A 22,566-nucleotide genomic window follows, 5' to 3' on the forward strand; every position below is an offset into this window, starting at 1 on the left:
TCTTGAGTAAAAGTAGAAGTACTCAGATCGTGTACTTGAGTAAAAGTAGAAGTACTCAGATCGTGTACTTGAGTAAAAGTAGAAGTACTCAGATCGTGTACTTGAGTAAAAGTAGAAGTACTCAGATCGTGTACTTGAGTAAAAGTAGAAGTACTCAGATCGTGTACTTGAGTAAAAGTAGAAGTACTCAGATCGTGTACTTGAGTAAAAGTAGAAGTACTCAGATCGTGTTCTTGAGTAAAAGTAGAAGTACTCAGATCGTGTACTTGAGTAAAAGTAGAAGTACTCAGATCGTGTACTTGAGTAAAAGTAGAAGTACTCAGATCGTGTACTACACATTGCTCCTTCCTCTCACTAAATCTCTCCTTGTTGTCTCCAGTGGAAACGGGAAACTTGCGTCCTGGACCTCCATCGTGGGCTTCGTGGTGATGATGTCACTGGACGTGGGGCTGGGTTGAGATCACCGTGTCGTCATGGCAACAGAACACTCGATGGCTGTGAGGTCATCACTGTGCTGCTGGCTGTAGTTTTTTAAATGGGACCAAATGAAGTGTTTTATTCCTGAAACGCTGTTAATCTGTTTTGTTTTGAATTGTTGCTTATTTAATTTAGCAGTGGAAACAAATATTTTGTAAGGATGAGAGTTTCTCAAATGTAGGAATGAATTTATAATAAATATTTAACGGATATTCTCATGATTCCAGCATTTGTGGTTGTTTTGTTCTCTTTTGAGTTCTAAAACTAAATATCTTAGTTGTAAAAGTTAAAATAATGTTATTTGTTTATAATTGGATCCTCCTTCCCATGTTTGTATTTCCTCAGGATGGCAACACTTGAAGTTCTGATGAAGTTCAATTTGGTAATTGATGAATATTCTGTTCTGTTTCGACACACAATGTGGTGTGTTTGTTTACACTCTCAACACATTTAAAACAAACAAATGTCAGTCTCCTGTAAACAGATGTAGTGCCTTCTTCCTGTCAGGACTCTGCTGCCCCCCGCTGGCGGTCTGAGGAATCACATGTTGTTGAATTGTTTAAATGCTGATGTTTACTCTGAATAACAAAGAATTTCTATAATTAAACAAGATCAACACTTGTCTTCAATGTATGTGTTTTTTTGTGTGTCTATTTTGGACTTATGATCAATAATGTAAACATGTACAGTTTTACAGTCTGACCGAGCTCACGTTTATAAAACAGTCGGACTTTACAGCTGTCTAATATGACTTAGAATCAGCCACAGAGTTATCTTAGGTACCTATTGTTCTCTCTGGTGTCTCTGCCAGATTCCGTCAGGGATTGATCCTCAGCCAAGGAACAGGACACTGGAATCAAACTGGACTGCGTGGGAACAGGTTACATTGCCATCAGAATGGTCACAATAATCAGAAGGGCTACATGGACTTTCGTTTCCTCTCACAAATGTGCACAGGTAGTTTTATTAAAGTTTCACAAGTTATAACACCACACATCAATAAAAAATTAAATGCGTTTTTCCCAGATACATATTATATCCGAGGTTTTTGACCCAATACGAGTAAGTATATGTTCGTCTTCCGTGGCTTGCTAAAGCAGGAGAGCTCAAGTTCGGACTGGATTCAAAGAGGAACTTTCACACCATCAAGTTTGTATTTTGTTGGTGGAACGCACTTATTGTAAGTCGCTTTGGATAAAAGCGTCAGCTAAATGTAATGTAAAAACTACTCCGATATTCTTCAGTCTTCTTTTATCCTCTTCTTTCCCGCGGCTTCTCACATGCTTTGCGTGCAAGCTGGTGCGTTTAGAGGTGTCCGCGTAACTAGTACTCTAACGCATTACTTTTGTATTCAGTAACGCAGTTACCGTTACTACATGGTGCGTTACTCCGTTAGTTTTTTTATATAGTCAACAGCCAGGCGAACAGAGATGAGAACTGTACTTAAGTACTTGAGTAAATGTACTTAGATACTTCCTGTGTCACATGCGGAGACGGGCTGTGGGCGTGTTTGTGTTGTTTACTAACAAGACTATCATGGCGGCGGCGGAGCTCAAGTCTAGTTTCTCCACCTGGAGATATTCTCACTATTTCACTTTTGTCGAGCACAAAGAAAAGAAAGTTTCTGTTAAATGTAAGTTGTGTCTTGGCGGGTCAAAGATCCTATCTACTGTCCAAACCAGTCATTCAAATCTCTTAAAACATCTGCAAAAACAACATGCTGGGACGAAGCTAGTAGCTAAGACCACAGAGACTCAGCCGACGCCACTCCACCTCCACCTAAGCAACAGCGGCTGGATTTTAACCGAGGGACTGCTAGCCAGGGAAAAGTCGATAAAGCCATTGCACGGTATGTTGTAGAACACATGCAGGCTATTGCTACAGTGGAGTCACCCGCTTTCAGGGAGCTAGTTAGCATGATAGCATGTCCGGGCGGCACACGGCATATGGGACGGAACACTTGTTCTAACTACCTGGAGAAAGAATATACAAAAATGGAAAGCCAGCTAATATCGATGCAATCCAGATTGCATATAATGCATGTCAAGTTGATCAACAGATTGTATTATTCTCCAATGCAATAACAGTACTGAAAGGAAGGCTATAAGGGCATTAATGGGACCCATTTTTCTAAGTAACAAAAACGTTACTTTCCACAGTAACGCAGTCTTTTTTCGCAAGTAACTAGTAAAGTGCCTGCGTTACTTTTGAAATGAAGTAACTAGTAATGCTAACTCGTTACTGGTTTTCAGTAACTAGCACAACACTGGTTATGACGCTAGAGGAGGTCGGACCAAAACCGCGGCGCAGCCGTAACGCGACGCAGACGGACCCAGTGGAAACTAGGGGTAAGTGTTTTTATTGCAGGGCCTGAGTATTGTGCCCTCGGCTAAATGCTAAATTCAACATGCTAACATTCTAACAATGACTATGCTCACATATGCTAACAGGTTTAACGGTCACTGTGTACCGTTTTTCTAAATTCAGATTAGTTTCATTTACAGAAACACAAAGCACAGCTGAGGATTATGGGAATGTTTAGTTTTGCAGTTGTTTTAACATAAACCAAATGATTGGGCAAATTATAAATGTGGACTTGATAATGTCGCTTAATAGGAGAAACATTAAGGCTCATCAGGATTCATCCTATGGCAGACCCGGCGTCATGGGCGTGCCCCATGGGGCCGGGCCCGCCCATCCAGGATTTGGGCCCGCTGTTTTAAGGGCTGAATACAACATTTTAATTGTTTTATTATTATGTGTATTGTTGTTATTTGTAGGGCTTTGTCCTAATATTTATTTTTGTTTTAAACTATGTTGAAAGATTGGTTTAATATCATTTTTTAATTTTGCTATGAAATTCTGAATGAAAGGCTGCGCGCGAGACTGGTTTTTCGCTGGGTTGAGTCGTGTGGGTTTTTGAGTGAGATGCGGCAGCCTGTCAGTTTACTCTTGCTAGGTTAGTTTGGCTATTATCATTTATATTTATCTGCAACAATGGATATCAGGAAGTGGTCATGAAAGGAATATGCAACTCAGCGCCAGATGCAGGCACATTAGAAGACATCAGTTACGTTACCAACGAGCTAGCAAGCCAGCCAGGGACAAGGGAGGCTGGCAATCAATTATATTTTGAAGAGAAATTGACTCTCAAGCCGGCTCTCTCACAAACTGCTCTGTGCGCAAGCAGACCGCTGCACACGCTCTCTGCCTCACTCAATCTCTCTCTCCCGCCCTTTCTCTCCATCGCTCAACCTCTCCACCCTGTGTGCGATCCTCAAGTTTGCCTGCATGCTGCCCAAGTTGGCACAGCGTTACAAATGTGCCACAAAACCAACCAATGTATGTAGCCTATAATAAGACCGTCAACAGCCTAAAACCCTTCTCTTTCCGTAACAACAATTCGCGAGCGCCTCCCCCCCCCCCCCCATTGACAAATCTCGAGCGTCTAACAACCCCCCCCCCCTTGACAATTCAGATTTCCCGGGATATGTACATTTCGGGACCCCCGCCGGGTCTGTCCTATGGTCACCATGGATGGCTAAACCAAATGTCATAGCAATAGTTGTTCTCTCTTAGTCTGGACATCCGTTGCGTGTCCAGTTTAAAATATTTGCCTTTTTGAGTTTAAGATTAAAGTTTGGTTTGATGTTGGTCTCATGGCTTCACAAACAAAGAGCTTCAATGTCGGTTTCTACGGTGGCCGGCAGGTGCAAACGCTAAACAACGGCCAAAAACACACACATAAGCAGGAAACACCTGCAAATAATGAAATGAAAAACCAACAAACCCTGAAAACACATACAACAGAAAAACGCTGCATTTACAGAAATGATGCAAGCTAAACCTACAACACACAAACCCCGAAAACAAACGCAACAGAAAAACGCTGCAAATACAAAAACGATATGCAAAATCAAAAGCACATTCAACCGAAAAACACATTACAAAAAAAAAAGACATTACAAAAAAACATTCCGGAAGTGCTTCAGGCCTCTAGGGGGCGCGCTACGTGGAACAGATTGATGTCTGACCAGACATAGAGAGAACGAACAAGAGGAAAGAAAGTTCATTTAAGTGGAGAAAGATATAAGAAGGTAAGTTGTGTTTTTATACATAGAGCGTCATATTTACGTAGCTAGCGTTAGCGTGCCTAACTAGTAACTATTACACCAGCTGAGGAGAGCTTCACGTGAAGAGAAGATAAAGTGAGAGAAGAACATTGTTAAAAGAGATGACAAATCAAGTGCAGGCAAATAACACGGGCCATAGTGAGTGCCGCGGAAAAAGGACATTTGAATTCTTAGCAGTTTGTTTATATGTATGCATTTGTGTATAGATGTTGCAACTAAACAGAGCTTTAGCAATTGCCTGTAACTATGGTCATGCTAATAAAGCTATTGAATTAAATTGAGAGATAAAGAGAGAGAGAGAGAAAGTGACAAAATGTGAAGAGGGACAAAGTAATGACAGGAGAGTAGTGTGCATGAGACATGCTCAAGAACAAATATAGAGAAGACATTCAAGGAGAGAGACAAAACACAGATTCAACGGTGAACATGATGTATCTTTCTATTTATTTAGCTAACCACTATTTAGACTATGTGTTTTTGATTGACTTGATTACATGGATTTACTACATCAATGTATGTCTTTTCAGGCCGCCATGTTTTGTCCTTTCTGTGGCCAGCATCTGGGGACAGTTCAAGTGTTCTGTGGCTCCTGTGGCAACAATGTACAGTTTTTGGCAGAAGTTGAACACAACAGTAAGTTCACTTTTTTATTGATCTGTTTCAAATGCAAGAAATAAGGATTCAACACACTACTCTGTTTAGAATACTAATTGCAGATGCATACACTAGTTATCAGCATGAAGGACACATTTTTTCATTGTCTGTTTATGTGAAATATGTAGAAGCCATCATTAAATTGTAGACCAATGCATGATTAAATACACAAAACAGCTTATATTATACATTCATAATTGTGTATTAGTTCTATCGGAGAACATTATACATTTAGAATCAGATTTTGAGACAGTGAGCCATGACATGATGTTTTCTTCTTTTTCTCCTTGTGATTTTTTTTTTTTACAATCAGCATCTGACAGCCCCACAGAAGAGGACCTCATTCGTAAATACTTTCATAATGGCTTCAGCTACGATGAAATTTTGGATTTTCTGGAAACTACCCACAATGTAAAAATAAGTCTGCGTACTTTAAAGAGTAAATTAAAAAGTCTTTCATTATCAAGGAAAAAAAACTACTCCCCTCTGGCTAATGTTCGTGCTGCCATTCAAGAGGAATTAAATGGACCTGGCCAGCATTACGGTTACCGCTCGATGTGTCAGACATTGCGGCAAAAGCACTCCCTTACTGTAAAAAGGGATGAGGTCATGAACTTGATGAGAGAGCTTGACGCCTCTGGAGTTCAACTTCGCAGTAATAGACGATTTGTACGAAGAACATACAGCTCTGAAGGACCCAACCACGTCTGGCATGTTGATGGCTATGATAAGCGAAAGCCCTATGGTTTAGCCATCAGCGGATGTATTGATGGCTACTCCAGAAAAATATTGTGGTTGAAGTGTGGAGCAACGAACAATGACCCTGGGGTCATTGCTCAAAATTACATACGTTGTGTCACAGAGCGAGACCACAGATAAGCGGAAGAAGATGGATGGATGGATGGTGTCACAGAGCATGGAGTCATACCTATGAGGCTGCGTACAGACTGCGGCACTGAAAACGGCACAATGGCAGCCATCCAGTGTGCTTTAAGATCAAGACACACTGACCATTTTGCTGGGGCTGCCAGTCACATGTATGGCTCTTCAACAGCAAATCAAAGAATTGAAAGCTGGTGGTCGTACTTCAGAAAACAGAGGTGTGGTGCTTCTTTCTTTTTTTTTTACTTCCTTGACAGTGAACATAGTATATCTATAAAAAGTAATGTAATTATATTTTCAGTGTAATAGTTCCGATCTCCTACAATAATTGTTTTACAACTAAACTCTGCACCACAGGCACAGCCAACACATGGTATGCCTAGTGTGGTTGCTGATTTCCTTTTAATTTAATTGATCGGAATCATCAGTTAAAACACAGATTACCCCTTTATCTCTGTTCCTTAATACAGTTCTTAGAAATATGACTATTTGATACCACAGGTTTACTGTTATTTTTTATATTTATTTTGAATCCCTTTACATGGAAATCATCAATGTATAAAAAAAACAGCTCTCATTTGAATCTGTTTCTTCAGGTCTCAATTTTGGATGGATCTCATGAATGACCTGAGAGAAAAACATCACTTCAGTGGCAGTCATGCGCACACATGCCTAGTGCGGTTTGTCTTCATGGGTGTGCTACAGAGGGACCTTGACGAATGCAGGGAAAAGTGGAACACGCATATTATCAGACCTGTAAACCAGTCTCGTTGTCCATCCGGGAAACCAGATGTCATGTACAACCTGCCACACAGGTTTGTTTCTATCAATTAAACATATTTCTCAATTTTGTTCAGATTTATTTTTAGTAACTGCCTAAAACTCTAAGAAAAAATCAGTTGCCCCAAAGTAAAATGTTCACTATAAATTAAGATTGTGTCATAATCTGTTCACCTCAGTCAGTCAGTTATTACTCAAATAATGTCTACTATTAAGTGACAGTAACTTTTTTAATTTTCAAAGAAGTTCAACAACAAAACAACATTTCAAGAACAATTTTGTACATGTGAATAATAACTGTTGAACATATTGCACATCCAGGTACGGTGGAACTGACTGTGGGTTCCCAGTTGTTCTGGACTCGACCAACAGTCCATGTGGAGACGACCACTTCCAGGAACACTTTGAGAACCTTCAAAGAACGAGTGGTCTAATGCAACCCTTGACCTGGGAGTCTTGTGTTGCGAACTATATAAATATGAAGAACATGGCTAATTTGTAAATTGTAAGCCCAGCTTTCAATAAAGTCCAAAACCAGGCGAATTTTGGATTCCAAAGTCCATGTTACTTTCAAACTGTTCGTAGGTGCTTGACATTGGTATTTCGATTGTGTTTGAGCAGGTTCTGCCGATTGGAAAGCGAGATGTCCGGTGAAAAACCAATTGGGGTCTCGGCTGGATTCCAGATGGTGGCAGGGTGTTTAATCCTGTTGAGAACATCAGGATGTCACTGAGGAGGAGTCCTGTTCGTTTTTCTGAGAAGAAAAAGTAGTATTACGGTTTTTTGTTTTTTTTAAATATCAAGATTGATAGAACTGCCATTAATAGCTAATTATTTTAAGATGTGAACAATGTTGGAACTCAAATAAACCTTCTTTTTCAAGGAGATAGTCTCTCCAAAATCCCAGCACGCTGGTTTCCTCATGGCGTCTTGAGCTTCCTTTTTCGCTGTTGTGCTGAACCTCAAAGACTTCCTCCAATGTGGCAGAAGTCAGCTCTACCACACTTGAGCACATAAAAGCTCTGAAAACACTTGCATGCTGCTCCAAAGCATGAATCACATCCAAGGCTTCAAGTCCGTCTTTGAATCTAGGAAACATTAGACACAAAGACCCATCAATCTACTTCATTTCTTAATGACCTCTGGGTTTTACATGCAGTAAAGTAAATCAATCAATAATCTTTACATATTTCTGTTTCATATTTTACTTTTTGACCAAGACCAATAACATATATTAAATAAAGTCAGAATAACTTCTGTGAAAGTAACTAAACTGATAAGAAAAATGATCTCCAAATGCAGGATTGTCCAGTGAATCGATAGATACAACTCTACCCTTGTAAACCCTCAATCGCCTTGGTATCACAATTGGTCATAGAACGCATGATTTAGGCTTTCTTATCTTTAAATGTTTGTTCCGAGCTTCAATACACGTTAAACTGCTTGTTTTAAATGCAATTTTTGTATTTTCTGAAAGTGTAAAGCACTTGGAATTGCTTTGTGTCTGAATGGTGCTAATATAAATTATAACCTTGCTTGAACATCTAAATGGTGATGTGTTTGACTCGATAACAATTCAAATATATTGAACTTAGGTTAAACGGTGCAGAAACATTACCTTTGTATGGCAAAATGGTTGCGGTAAATGATGTACCACTGCATGAAATCCTTTATGATTGCGTTTTTGCCATCCACACCATCAGGGTACTGCAAGCAACCTGCAGTCTGCAACAAGCTGGAATTTCTGTGGATTGATGCATGTAGTTCCTCCAGTGTAGCTGCGCTGGATATCTAGGGTAGAAAACAATCATAATCCATAAACATAAATCAATATGCTGTCAAAATCGCATATGAAGGAAGACAGGTAATTTATCAAATTAAAAATATATATTCTCAATAATTGTAACATCTTCTTTCCCTCCTATGGTGTTCGGTTTAAATCTGACTGATTTACTACTATCATTCAATAGTATCATAAATGTAAGTGTCCTTTGGTTTCTTGAAAGGTAAATAAATCCAAGTTATTCTTCTTCTTCTTATTAAACATTGTGTTTTACACTTAATTACCCCAATCATTTTTGACCAGCTGCAGAGGGGAGCAAGAATTATGAATGATACCTAATGTAAGGAGTTGCATTAATCAAAGTGGCAAGATATTAAAGCATATATAACTATATCCATGTCATGAAAGGAGGAATACATTTTTAATATTGTTCTAAGATGACAAACTTGTTCTTACTAATGTACATTTGTTTTCATTAATGATATTTGTAATGACAGTTAGGTATGATAAATAAATACTGCATCATTTCTAATGGTTTGCCATAACAGCTAGCTAAGGTTGTTCGTTATGGTTCCAAAAGAGGCTATAAAAGCCCAATAACAAACTATCGAAGGCCGGACAATAAAAAAAACAAATTCTTCACAGGTTATAAGGGAGACAACTTCATGTTGTATATTGGGCTGTGATAGTAAAACAACAAATGTTTGCCCTAATATGCCAGCCTACCTCAAGCAGAGAAGCTCTCATAGTGTCATCAGTAATGTCTTCAATGATGGCTTCAATGTTGGTGTTTTTCATTCCAGTGAGGTGCTGGTAGAGCGTCTCTGACAGGAAGCGGGGGCCTGGACCACCATGAACTATAGAAGTTGCAATCATCCTCCCAGCATGAAAGTATTCGTCATCTTTTGCAGCTGTTGATATTTGTTGTCAAATTATTATCACGTTAACCAACAGTTGCCACGTTATCATAAAGATATACAGTATAAGATAATTTAATTGTCACGTAAATCTAGCTGCAAAATCCATAAGCAGCTCCTATATTTACAGTACAGTATTGAACATAAGACAGATTTGCGAACATCATTACCTGCATTGTCGAACGTGAGGAATTTCCTGTCCTGTGGACCATCAAATATTCTTCTCATTCTCAGGCATTCCATAAGGAGGGTCAGGAACTCCCGCTTGGGACCACCAGTGTCCACTCCATCCTCAGTTTGTCCCTCATCATCAGTAAACTTAACCTGCATCTGATGAGAGGGGTCGAATGAGGCCCGTTTGAAGCCGCGGATTGCTCCATCCCACACATTGGATCGGTTAATATTAAACCTGCTGCAAGAGGTATTTTTTATTTTTGCAGAGAGTTCTGCAACAACGTCTGGCGCAGTCAGGTATTCTGTGCTGGGAAAGACAAAGTGATGTATTGTAATATTAAATGATGAAGCTAGTAATAAGATTTACAGTATAGAATAAAAAAATGAAGTGGTAAAAGTAACAATTAATACCTTTCCTCTGCAGTTTGCTCCGTTTCCTCTTCTGGCTCAGACTGGCTGTCGATAATGATCGGTGCATACACATTTGTGTAGTTGCTGCAGTGAGAAGACAGTTGAATAATTCATTTCAAATACATAATATATGACAGTCATATTTACAAAAGGAAGTCAATCCTCTTCCTGTTTTTTTTTTTAATACATTGGGTTCTAAACTGACAACAGTACTTTTGTCATACTCCTGCACAGTCTTTGTAAACATTTGAAATGGATGCAACAAACAATATCTGATCTTTGAAAAATATTGGTGGGTGTTTTTTGTATCGTCTTCACTAAGACGTAAGATGTTGTCGGTGTCCTTTGGAAATGTATGAAAGTATAATGGTTCTGCTTCCTGGCAATGTTACCCACTGGGATTGGAGGCTATGCAAACAACCAAATGTACAAATAAAAATACACACCAAACAACTGTGTCACGATGCAACTGTCAACATCGTTTACCTATAGAAGGTGTTCTGACCCGGGGCAGACTGGACCTCTTCCTGGAATGGGGTTGGTGCTCCATCCTATTTTTACCCAATAAATAATAATGATGCAGTTGATCTAATGACAGTGTCATTAGCACACAAAGGTATTTATTGATTTCATGTTCACAAATTCAAACCTACAATATGGTATAATTACATTTTTAATTAGTCTTACCCGATCAGACGCTGGTTGTGGGTGCCTGAGAGGTCTGATAAAGGTAAACAAAAAATATATTCAAACTACTGTACTGTTAAAACATTCTACTTCTTGTGGCAAAAAATAACATGTTGACAATGTTTTATTTTACCCTGGCAAACTGTTGTCCATTCTGGGAGTGCTCTGTTCATTTGGAAAGTCCCACACCTGCATACAACACACAAATGACAGACTGAAATAAAAATAAATTCACTTTAATTAAGAATAAATGCCACGATAGATCCAAACTGACCACGGTGTCAGCAAGACTGTCTCCAGATGGCAACTTTGCAACAACCACACTGTCCTCGTCACTTGAAGAGGTTGTTCCAGTGTAACCTAAGAAAATAAAAGTGTCATGATTAATACTATAAAAATAATTGTTCCCCTACGTCTGTACCTATCATCAAATGTTGGTTTGAATCCTGAATTATTGGATTGACATCAATCAGAAAGGATTAAATCGAAACACAAAATGTTTGTGAAATGTACATTATATTGTTGACCGTCCTTTTCACTCTCACATTAGGATTTAGTGCACAACAAACCAACATTGTTGTGAGAAAAAAGGTTAATTTAGAATTACAATCCTTAAGAGGGGATTTATATTTAGTTTGAACAGAAGGAAAGTTTGGAAGCTTTTGTTGATACTTAAATTCCATTTCTTCTGCCACTATTCATAAAAGACCATTTGACGTCATAAGTTCAACCACGAAGAGAAAGGAATGATGGGTGGAATGAATTGTGTTAAGAAATATAGACAGAACAACTGTTATGTTTACATTTGAACTATTATACAGTTTAGTGCTTTAAACAAGGGGGAATATATGTCAGAAGCACTTACAACTGTTTTCAACGGCTTCAAGAGTACAGATGTACAACGTAATTCGTTGGTAGGGCTTTCCAATGGCCTCTTTGTACATCTGTACTGTGAAAGGGGTGTCCGTTCCGGGGATATTTGTTATCACCCTCGCATCAGGGTACAACAAGACATGGGCACCATCTTCGAAGTCCTGGTTAAAGGCTTTCTGCTTTTTTATGGCAGCAGCCAACAGTTCTTCACATGCCCATTGAGGTTCAACATCAAGGGGAAGTGACCTCCCTCTCACAGGTTTAAGGCAGCCATCCATCCTCCTCATTACTCCAACAGAAATCTGCAAAAAGACAATAACATGCAAATGAATAAAACGTTTTTTCGGACATTATATGAGAGTGTGGTGAGCAGATTTGAATTACAGATGTATTCATAATAGAAAACATTGCATACCTTCACCAATTTCTGTTTCTTTTCATTTTTGGAGTTATGCCGTCCCTTTGTAAAAAAGGTCTTTCTCTCCCTCTTTTTTATTTCCCTATATTTCTGAAAGGACTCTACAGCTGAGCTTCCTGCTACAAAAAAACAGGAATACAACATTCATTACTCCTCATTATGTTCAATAGGAGTCTCATCCTCAATCCCTTCTGAGGAACATCTTATGTTATAACACATTCAACAGTAGGTAAGCCACATAGTTTAGAGATGTATTTGTATAATATCAGAATTCGAACTTTTAAACCAAGTTTTCTATAAATACTTATTGTTTGGTAATAAAACGAACAACCTATTTACCTGCACTGGTGCTAGACTGTGCACTTAGATGTGCACTAGTGGTGGGCATCTCCTCAGAGACTTTGTTAGCCACATCTTTTAGAAATGTGATGTCTCTGCCACAGACACCACAAAAGCCATGCGAAAATGTCACGCTGGAACCACAGAATGGACAGTACATCTGTGGAGAAATAAAATGTAGGACAGCTAGGTTAAGTCAAAAAGAGTGGATAATTTTCGGCTACCTAAATATTATAATAGTATTAAAGAACGGTCTTTCAATTAACTCATCAGAAGCCAACCTCCTGTCTATCCCATAGACTGTATAGGTATATCCCCACACAAACCAAGCACCGAACCTGGGGGGACAGAGCTTTCTCCATCGCTGCCCCCTCCCTCTGGAACTCACTCCCATTAAACTTCAGAGACTGCACCGACCCCCCCACCTTCAAAACACACCTCTTCAGACTGTCTTTTAATGTGGGAATAATGTTGTGTTGCTGTTTTAATATTTTAATTCAACTTTTTACATTTTATTTTATTTCCTTTTTATCACCGCATCGCATTTGCGGCTCAGTTGAGGCCCCCTCCACGAGGTGAGGGCGTGAGACCCCACCCAGTCTGTGTGATCTGCGTGTAGGGAGGGGCGTCCCCAGTTCTATACTATATCTATATTATATCAAGAGTTACATTTAGGTGCACAATGGCTCTTGCAAGCTCTTTTATCAAACACGCTAACGCTAGCTACGTAAATATGACGCTCTATGTATAAAAACACAACTTACCTTCTTATATCTTTCTCCACTTAAATGAACTTTCTTTCCTCTTGTTCGTTCTCTCTATGTCTGGTCAGACATCAATCTGTTCCACGTAGCGCGCCCCCTAGAGGCCTGAAGCACTTCCGGAATGTTTTTTTGTAATGTCTTTTTTTTTTGTAATGTGTTTTTCGGTTGAATGTGCTTTTGATTTTGCATATCGTTTTTGTATTTGCAGCGTTTTTCTGTTGCGTTTGTTTTCAGGGTTTGTTGGTTTTTCCTTTCATTATTTGCAGGTGTTTTCTGCTTATGTGTGTGTTTTTGGCCGTTGTTTAGCGTTTGCACCTGCCGGCCACCGTAGGTTTCCGATTTGAAAGGCGGCATGTTGTCTCACAAGAGTTGGAGTATTTGCTGCCAAGTCTGAGAAATAACTCTTTGTCCAAGAAATCTGGTGTTTCAAAAACAAATGCTCAACCAGTTCAGTTCCGGTGACACAGAGGTCAATATAGTACCGAGCACAATAACCAGACAACGGCCCCTCGTAGAAATACAGATTACACATTGGTTGTCCATATGGGATCCATAATGGATCTATACTTGTAATACCAATCAGGTACTTCTTGTATCTGTCTATAATAACGTTGAGCTGTTGCTGATAAACGCCCGCTGCTCGTCCGCTCTCGACCCGTCGGCCTCCTCCAGACGAGCCTGATGGATCAACATCTGGGTGTGAAACGCAGCGCCGTTCACCCACTGCTTCAGAAGCATAGAGTTCATATGTCCATCGACCAGCATGGAGTTCTGGGAAAGAAAAAGGAGCACAATAGGTGTTAGAGCCATTTTCCTTTCATCATTATGGTTTGAATGTTTGTCTTATTAATATAATTGTTGTGAGTCACACTAGAAGAAGTTAGACAGATAGACGAAAGTGGTTATTAAATGTATTAACAGATTAAAATGCCACGACAATAGGATTACTTACTGATTAAGATAAGATATACTCTAATGATCCCAAATTGGGAAACTGTCTCGTCGCCAAGATGAACTATATATGCAAAACAGTGAATATAAACATATCAATAATGAGGATATATATATCTATAGAGTATATACATTGAATACACAATATAAATATACAGAATAGAAGGCAGTGTACATTATGCTTATCTAGCCTATCCCACTTTACAATTTACATTTGAGTTAACGGTTGAATTAACGTTTTAAGTTAAATTGAATTCCTCAAAGGACCTCCTGAGAAACAATGTATTCAAATGAGTGAATTAGTGATTGAGAAGGACATAACAGGAGATATCAATGTAGCATGATCCTTCAAATACAGCTGGAAGACTTTAAAAGGTTGTACCTTTAGCCGCGTTAGCTGCACACTGAGATCGAGCGCTATTTGCCGGGTCTCAGCTAGTTGGAGCTGTGGCTTCCCCAAGTTGATCTGCAGACGCTTCAAATACTCGTCCATCAGGTCTCGGACCTTCACAGTAAAAGAATGTCAACATTTATGAAAGCCTATTTCAAATATTGGTCAGATAAACGTTTTATATATCGATTTTGAAGGTGATTTTGTTCTGAAATAAAATCATACATTTTATAAATATGACTTAATGTTAGAGACAGATTTTTGGTTTTGTAGAAAAGAAAACAATATTGTCACCTGGCGACCTCTGTAGTCAAGAGACTATGAAAGACTACAATTCCCAAGCCTTGAGGAGACACAGATATGCACAGAAAACAATATAAATGTGTTTATCATTTGATTTGAGTTTAGCCTCTTTTGGTTTGATTTGATCGACTATATGAAAACCTATTTTCTTTGTTGAATGTGTGAAAATAATATGAATAAAATAGTTATGTTCTGAATAACCACTAGTCGCACAACATCAACACAACACAAACAAGTCGTCACAGCTGTGAGTAAAATGAAATGAATAATTTAGGATTAGGCGTTAAAATGTTTGTTTTAAAGGTGTCTTAGAGGCTTAATGGAAACAAAGGAAGGAAGTCTAACCTTAAGCACCTGTTAATAAACTGAGGAACCATCAGGGTCTCACCTCTTTGGCCTTCTCGTCTGAAAACACCCTCTGCAACATTTCAGCCGTGCCCATGGTTTTTTTACCCAAGCTTTTCCCGATTGTCTCTAAGATCATGGAAATGATGAGAGCACCGAGTCCCACAGCGTTGGGCACGGTTGCGAGCCCAGCGAGTGCACCACCCAGCTTCTCGATAGCACTTGGAACATCGAAGACTTGTTCACGGTAACTGACCAGCACATCGGTTGAGTTTAGTCCAGAGTAACTTAGCAGGGAGCTGAGTGCAGAGAAATACTCATTAGTCTTCTGTAATGGAAATGATGATTATCAGAGAATTGAATGCTATAATGTTATATTTAACATATAAATAATAATATTCTCTAAGCCTTACATGTCAACAGACAGTAGATCTCAGCATTCAGGAAGGTGTGCAGTCACAAAGTGTCATGTGACCACACAGTGGGTGATCATTGGTCTGATCATGGGTCTAATGTACTCTGATATGGTCAGTTATCTCATGACTAAGCATGTATTCATTGTTACTATATGTCAGAGTTGGGCTGATTGAGTGTTTCTGATGGGTTGCAGTGGAGTTGAAGGAAGTTCTGTTGCATCCAAGATTTAATATCAGTAAGAAGACTTTGGAGGTTAAAGTTGAATGTTATCGGTATAGCAGGGAAGCAGGATTTGTCAGAGGGGAAGGATTTACAGTACAAAAAGAAGGGGACCGAGGACTGGACCCTGGGGGACACCATGAGTGACTAGGACAGTGTAGGATTGGCAGTCGTTTATAGAGATCTATTGATGTTTGTTAGCGAGGATTTATTCCGATAGTATACCGACGGCTTGAGAGGGAGGATCTGCAGAGATAAGTTGTTGCAGCTCTGTGGGAGCATCTTGCAGGGGTCGTACGGGTGCTGGAAATCCTTGAAAATGCTTGAAATTGTACGAGGTGTTTTCCAGGTTTGAAAAGTGCATTTTGGGAATGGTGCTTGAATTTGGGATAAAGTGCTTGAAATTGTAAATGCTTTACTTCGCTTTTTAGATTAAAAGAAAAATAAAGAAGTCAGAGCGCGCGTAATTGCTTCGCTTTTACATAAAACATCTCCGCTCCGGCCTTCCCGCGCTATGCGCGCGACCTGCAAGTGTTTGTGTTACGTGTGACCTGGGCATTCTGATGAGAGTGATAGATGACTGTGTGCCAGGAGGTTGCTGTTTCAACGAGCGTTGGCTAGCAGAAGACAAATACAAGCCATGGCTAAGACGAGGGTCAAGCCCACGAGTAGCCTCCTGCAAAGTTTGCAAAAATAACGATGCGAGAGTCTGCGCTGACGAGCCACATGAAAGGTACGCTGTAGTAAAGCATTTTAGATTAGGCTAACGTTGCATGTTACGTTTGTTTAAGCTAACGTTAGCTAGCTGAATAGCGAACTCGATGAGGGATAATAATAATTGCAGGGGACAGTCATTTCAGAGGAGCGTAACCTATGTTATGTGCGTTACAGTCGCCATCGTGTGGTGTTCAGAGGATGAAGCACTCACGGCATTTCGTGTTATAGTCACAAAATATAATCTCTTGATTCGACACAGAGCGATTTTGAAAGCAATGTATTTCTACTGGTAGTATGTTTCGTGCCTAAACCAAATGTGACTTGCTCTCTCGAAATCAGTCACATCGACCCGAAGACACATTTTCGTTTGTATTACTGGTCTGGGCGAAACTCGCCAGTGTGCATTTGTGTACCGGGGAAACACTCACAGGAAACACCGGCTGTTGTTATGCCTGCTGTGACGTTAAGTTACTCAGTTCTCCGCTTGTAATTATGCCGAAGCTTCAAAGTTGTATTTATCATCTGAATTTGCCGAAACAAGTTTAATATTCTGAAAGCCAAGACTTTGTTTATTTGAAAACAGATGAAAACAAACTGTCTTTTATATTAAATTGAAGTATTATACAAGTAAAACTACATGTTGCTTTAATCCCATGTAATTGTAGAATGAACACAGTCTTCCTTTGCAGATGTAGAAGTCAGGTGTCTTGAGTAGTCAGAATTACCTACAAATCATTGTACACATTTGTAAATATTATTTTCCACTTGTTTCCATTGTGAGTCTATTTCTATGCAGCTCTGCGTGATTTTGTGGCTACAATTCAGACTAATACACTACTAGAGGTGGAATAAGTACTCAGATCTTGTACTTGAGTAAAGTAGAAGTACTCAGATGTTGTACTTGAGTAAAAGTAGAAGTACTCAGATCTTGTACTTGAGTCAAAGTAGAAGTACTCAGATATTGTACTTGAGTCAAAGTAGAAGTACTCAGATCTTGTACTTGAGTAAAAGTAGAAGTACTCAGATCTTGTACTTGAGTCAAAGTAGAAGTACTCAGATCTTGTATTGAGTAAAAGTAGAAGTACTCAGATCTTGTACTTGAGTAAAAGTAGAAGTACTCAGATCTTGTACTTGAGTCAAAGTAGAAGTACTCAGATATTGTACTTGAGTCAAAGTAGAAGTACTCAGATATTGTACTTGAGTAAAAGTAGAAGTACTCAGATATTGTACTTGAGTAAAAGTAGAAGTACTCAGATATTGTACTTGAGTCAAAGTAGAAGTACTCAGATCTTGTACTTAAGTAAAAGTAGAAGTACTCAGATCTTGTACTTGAGTAAAAGTAGAAGTACTCAGATCGTGTACTTGAGTAAAAGTAGAAGTACTCAGATCTTGTACTTGAGTAAAAGTAGAAGTACTCAGATCTTGTGCTTGAGTAAAAGTAGAAGTACTCAGGTCTTGTATTGAGTAAAAGTAGAAGTACCCAGGTCTTGTTCTTGAGTAAAAGTAGAAGTACTCAGATCTTGTACTTGAGTAAAAGTAGAAGTACCAGAGTGTAGGAATACTCTGTTACAGTCAAAGTCCTGCATTCAAAATGTTCCTCAAGTGAAAGTAGAAAAGTATTCTCATCTAAATATAGTGAAAGACAGTAAAAGTAGTCGTTGTGCAGATTGGTCCATTTCAGAATAATATATATGATATGTTTTATAATGATTGATCATGAAAGTGTTCTCAAAGCTGGTGAAGGTGCAGCTAGTTTGAAGTACTTTGTATACTGCAGGGTAGCTGGTGGATTTACTCCAGGTGGAACTAAAGTCTGATTTAACACTTGATTAGATTTCACATCATTCATCCACATCTGTGAAGTAACTAAAGGTATTAAATACATGGAGTGGAGGAAAAGTACACCATTTACCTCTGACTTATGTTTACTGCCACCTAAAAGTACCTCAAAAATAGTAATCAATAATGTATTGAAAAGCTATTTGGCTGATTGTGGTATATCGGCTCAGCCAGGTTATATGGGAGGCCCAGTCTACGTACAGATGGGTCACTCATTTTGAAATATTAAACTAGGTTTATTTTCTTTAATTGTTCATCCTCGTGTAGAATGCTATCACGAAACACACATTTGGTTGTTTATAGCAGTGGTTCTCAAATGGGGGTACGCGGACCCCTAGGGGTACGTTGGAGTACTGCAGGGGGTACGTGAGATGTATTTTATGTTAATGAAAAAACATAATTAATGCATTTAAACAAAATACTAATAGTAGATGAACTACTTTATTCAAAGTTTACAGAAACTCTGGATAATAACATGGGAAAAATAAACAGGGCGATCTCTTTTCCTCTCCCTCTCCTGACAGCCCGTCAGTCTCGTGCAACTCGCTGAACCTGTAATAAGTGACCCGACAGTAAAGAAAAAATATATTTATAACTAGTTTAGCTAGTTCCAGAGTAGATAAACTAGTGTGTAAGGTCTAACTCTTAGTGTATTTCGCTCACCGGTCCGTCACAGCGGCGGAGCTGTGATCATGCAGAGCTGCGTGTTCTCCGTCAGCAGCAGCTGATCTGATCTCTGATCTCTCTCTCGCGTCCGGTTAGACTTCACTCGCGTTTTTGTCCAAATCTATCAGATCTAGTTAATGATATGACTGCCTGCTTATCGAAGGACCTAAACAATAAGCGTTGCTTGGCAACGGCGTGTGGCCGCGAAGTATAGCGCAGCATAATGTTTATATGAGGGGTCAAAATCCCATGCTCATAAAATGCTCATATATTTGTTTCTCTTCATTCCCCACGCCCCAAAATAAATAAATATACCAATTTTAGGAAAAGTATCGAAGTTAGAGCAGTGTGGGTTTTATATGAACAGAGTTTCACATATTTCAAAACGCGAAGTGTAATAACTGCAGTTAGCCTCATGATGCTCAGTGAAGCTCGAGCCCATGTTTCATTAAGTACAACTTATCAAAAAGATCAGTTCAATGCAGCTCATGTCGTCTCAGTGTTATTGCATGATGTTAAAATTGGTTTGCCATGAATTTAGTGATGGATTGTAAACATTTGAAATGTAGCTTACGTGTTTCTCAGTAACTTACAATGTTGTTGTTTTAATGAATCAGACACTGATGGTGCAGCGCTGTGCTGACTGTACCTCTTTATAGCCTATAGGCATTTTGTCCCTAACAAATAGTTTCTGCGCTGATCAGGGGGTACTTGGCGGAATATTTTTTTCAAAGGGGGAACATTATTGAAAAAAGTTTGAGAACCACTGGTTTATAGCATCAAGAACATCTGATTTAATGTGAGGTAGGGAAATAATCATTTGAGTATAAGTATGTGTATATAAATATGTAATTTACAACCGCTGTAAGATGCTTGAAAAGCTTGGAAATGCACCTTGAAAATGCTTGAAAAGTGCTTGAATTTGACTTTGGAAAAGGTGTAAGAACCCTGATCTTGTGATGGTTAAAAGTAAACAAACAAACCTTTTTAAACAACTATTTTAGTGTCTAATGTTCACCGGTCAGCCTGTTGAAGGTTCCTAGTTCTCATGAACCCCTGACTCGTCCCACTTGCTGTTATCGGGTACTTCTCAAATGCCCTTTGACAAATACACTTCTGACCCAATGACGGCACAACATCAAAATCATTTAATGGTTTATATAAAATATATAGTATCTTCAAAAGTTGAAACACTGACATGTATTTTCTTTGAACAATGCATACCTGTCAATTCCAATACCCTGCCATTGTTCTGAAGCAAACAGTGCATCGGAGAAAAAGTCAAGCTGAGCAAGTCGCTGTTCCGGAGGTAATGACTCGCCCTGGCCCATTTTCTGTTTGGCTGGGAGCACAAAGAGCAGAAGAACGTTTCATGATGTCTGTGTTAACTAACTGATTGTGTAATAAAGAGCCTATCTTCTGTCCATACATAAGGAAAAGCTGTTTTGATAAGAACTCCTTGCAACTTGCAGGCAATCAGAATCGAATATGGACCCAGATCAAGGTATACAAAGTTATATAAAAACTCAGTGAATACAAAAACATATACCCAGAAACTAAATAGGAAAGAATGTGTACATTGTTGTTTTGAAGCAGTCTATCTGGAGGAAGCATTAACTTACCTTATGAGAAGAGAACTGTTAATGTTTACCACAGTGGTTAAAAGTTAACTTTGCACCATTGAGTCTTGTTGAGATATTGAAGAGATAAGAGATGTATAAACAAACTACGAGCACGAAGTCCTCTTTGTGTCTGTCTTTCAGAATTAAAACAAAAAACATTATCATGATGCAAAACTCCTAGAGATTCTACATTATCAAAAATAAGTCCTGTTAATTGATTTTCTCCTTTGCTCATATGTCCTTATCAGCATTAAGATCTGGGGCCTGAAATATTGTAACCACTATTGGATGGATCATCATTGGTTGGTAGCGCCACCAGCAGAAGACGGTCTTGATATACCGGAGTGTAATGAAAATAGGTTTGACTTTGCTTTATATACTGATGCCAGAGTTTGCCGATCAACATGTCCGTTAAAGTTTACATTTTCCGGACAAAATGAGAAAAGGTCTTCTTTGTTATTTTATTGAGCTTTAAAACAAATTGATAACGACTCTATTTTAAACAAACTAATTATAGTATATTAACTACATTATTCAAAAGTGTACAGTAACTTTGCATAATAACAAGGGAATAATAAACGGAGCCCCTCTCTCTCCCCCCCTCCCTCCCTCTCTCTCTGACAGCCTGTCAGTATCTCATGCAGCTCACTGATCCAGTTATGAGTGACCCGACAGTGAAGAATAAATATATTTATAACTAGTTTAACTTGTTCCAGAGGTAGATCAAATAGCTAAGTGTGTTAGTTCTAGCTTGAATTGTGTGTACACCAAACAATAAGCGTTGCTTAGCAACGAGGTGTGGCGGCCAAGTATAGCGCAGCATTATGCATTTATTTACATGAGGGGTCAAAATGTCTCCTTCAGGAGGATGAATCTCGTTCTCCACATTAAATGTAGGACATTAGAATGTACTCTTCTTGTCTGTCACATAAGTGGCGCAACTGATGCGGTATTGCGCTAAGGGAAATGATTTTGACCGGAGAGATTTAGATCTGCCGGTCTTCAGCATATTTTACCGGTCAAAGTCCGGTAATTACCGGCTAACTGACCCCCTAAATATCCCCATAAACCCCCCTAAATATCCCCATATAGGACTGGGAATGAGACCATTAACTGAGGTCATTCATAGAGTGAGAAGTAGGGTCATTTTCTTTTCAGAGTTTTACGGGGCGTGGTTTGGAATTCTCCCAGCCAATCAGAAATTGTTAGTGTGGCCGACACACCCACGAACCATTTCCTCCTCAGGAAAGTACTACCGCTCTAGCAGGGACTATCTGGGGGTGAAAAGGTTTGCGCGAACTAGGGACTAGTTCCAGATCTTTTTGGTGTGAACGCAAAATCCCAAGAACTATCGGCCTAGTTCTTGGGAAAAGTACTCCGGTGTGAAAGCGCCTTATGATTACCTACAAGAACCGGTATTCCTCCATCTTGTGACTGTGTAACTCCCTCTCTTGGATATCAGCATGTGAAGGACACTGTTCAGGAACTAGTAGATGCTCTGTATGTGATGACTACTTTTTTGAGATTTTGAGAAAAAAGTCAGAATGTTGAGAAAAACGTCAAAAACCAACATTTTGAGAAAAAACTCAGTATTTTGTACATGACAGGATTTTTTATATGTTTTTTTATCGGTACTGGAGACATGTAACAAATATGTCGTATGTATTATTGCTACATAAACATTATATTGCAGTTTTAGTGTCGCCAACTCCGTTTCTGCAAAATGCGTCTATGATTATTTTTAGTATTTTCGATCTTTTGAATCCAGTCGAGATCTCTCTCCCGCCTGCTTGCGAGGGGGCGG

General features: G+C 39.1%; 2 protein-coding genes across 2 annotated transcripts in view; one reads left to right on the forward strand and one right to left on the reverse strand.

Moving 5' to 3' along the window:
- Positions 1–1,106, forward strand: part of LOC117552350 (zinc transporter ZIP11-like) — a 70,007-nt gene extending 68,901 nt beyond the window's left edge. The window contains exon 7 of the mRNA XM_034225727.1: positions 380–1,106. Coding sequence (XP_034081618.1) covers positions 380–458 — 79 coding nt within the window. The 3' untranslated portion in view covers positions 459–1,106. The remainder of the gene's footprint in view (positions 1–379) is intronic.
- A 6,285-nt stretch (positions 1,107–7,391) lies between these two features.
- On the reverse strand, positions 7,392–12,257 carry LOC117552339 (G2/M phase-specific E3 ubiquitin-protein ligase). Its single transcript, XM_034225712.1, has 12 exons — positions 12,187–12,257; positions 11,764–12,073; positions 11,173–11,258; positions 11,032–11,087; positions 10,899–10,932; positions 10,698–10,762; positions 10,212–10,295; positions 9,797–10,107; positions 9,436–9,620; positions 8,545–8,717; positions 7,797–8,014; positions 7,392–7,680 (listed from the first exon to the last, which is right to left on the reverse strand). Exons 2-12 carry the CDS (start codon positions 12,056–12,058, stop codon positions 7,445–7,447), a joined length of 1,743 nt encoding a protein of 580 aa, XP_034081603.1. The 5' UTR covers positions 12,059–12,073; positions 12,187–12,257; the 3' UTR covers positions 7,392–7,444.
- Between the last annotated feature and the right edge of the window lie 10,309 nt (positions 12,258–22,566).

The sequence above is a fragment of the Gymnodraco acuticeps genome, unplaced genomic scaffold, assembly GCF_902827175.1.
Source record: "Gymnodraco acuticeps unplaced genomic scaffold, fGymAcu1.1, whole genome shotgun sequence".
In the NCBI taxonomy this organism is placed as follows: Eukaryota; Metazoa; Chordata; class Actinopteri; order Perciformes; family Bathydraconidae; genus Gymnodraco; species Gymnodraco acuticeps.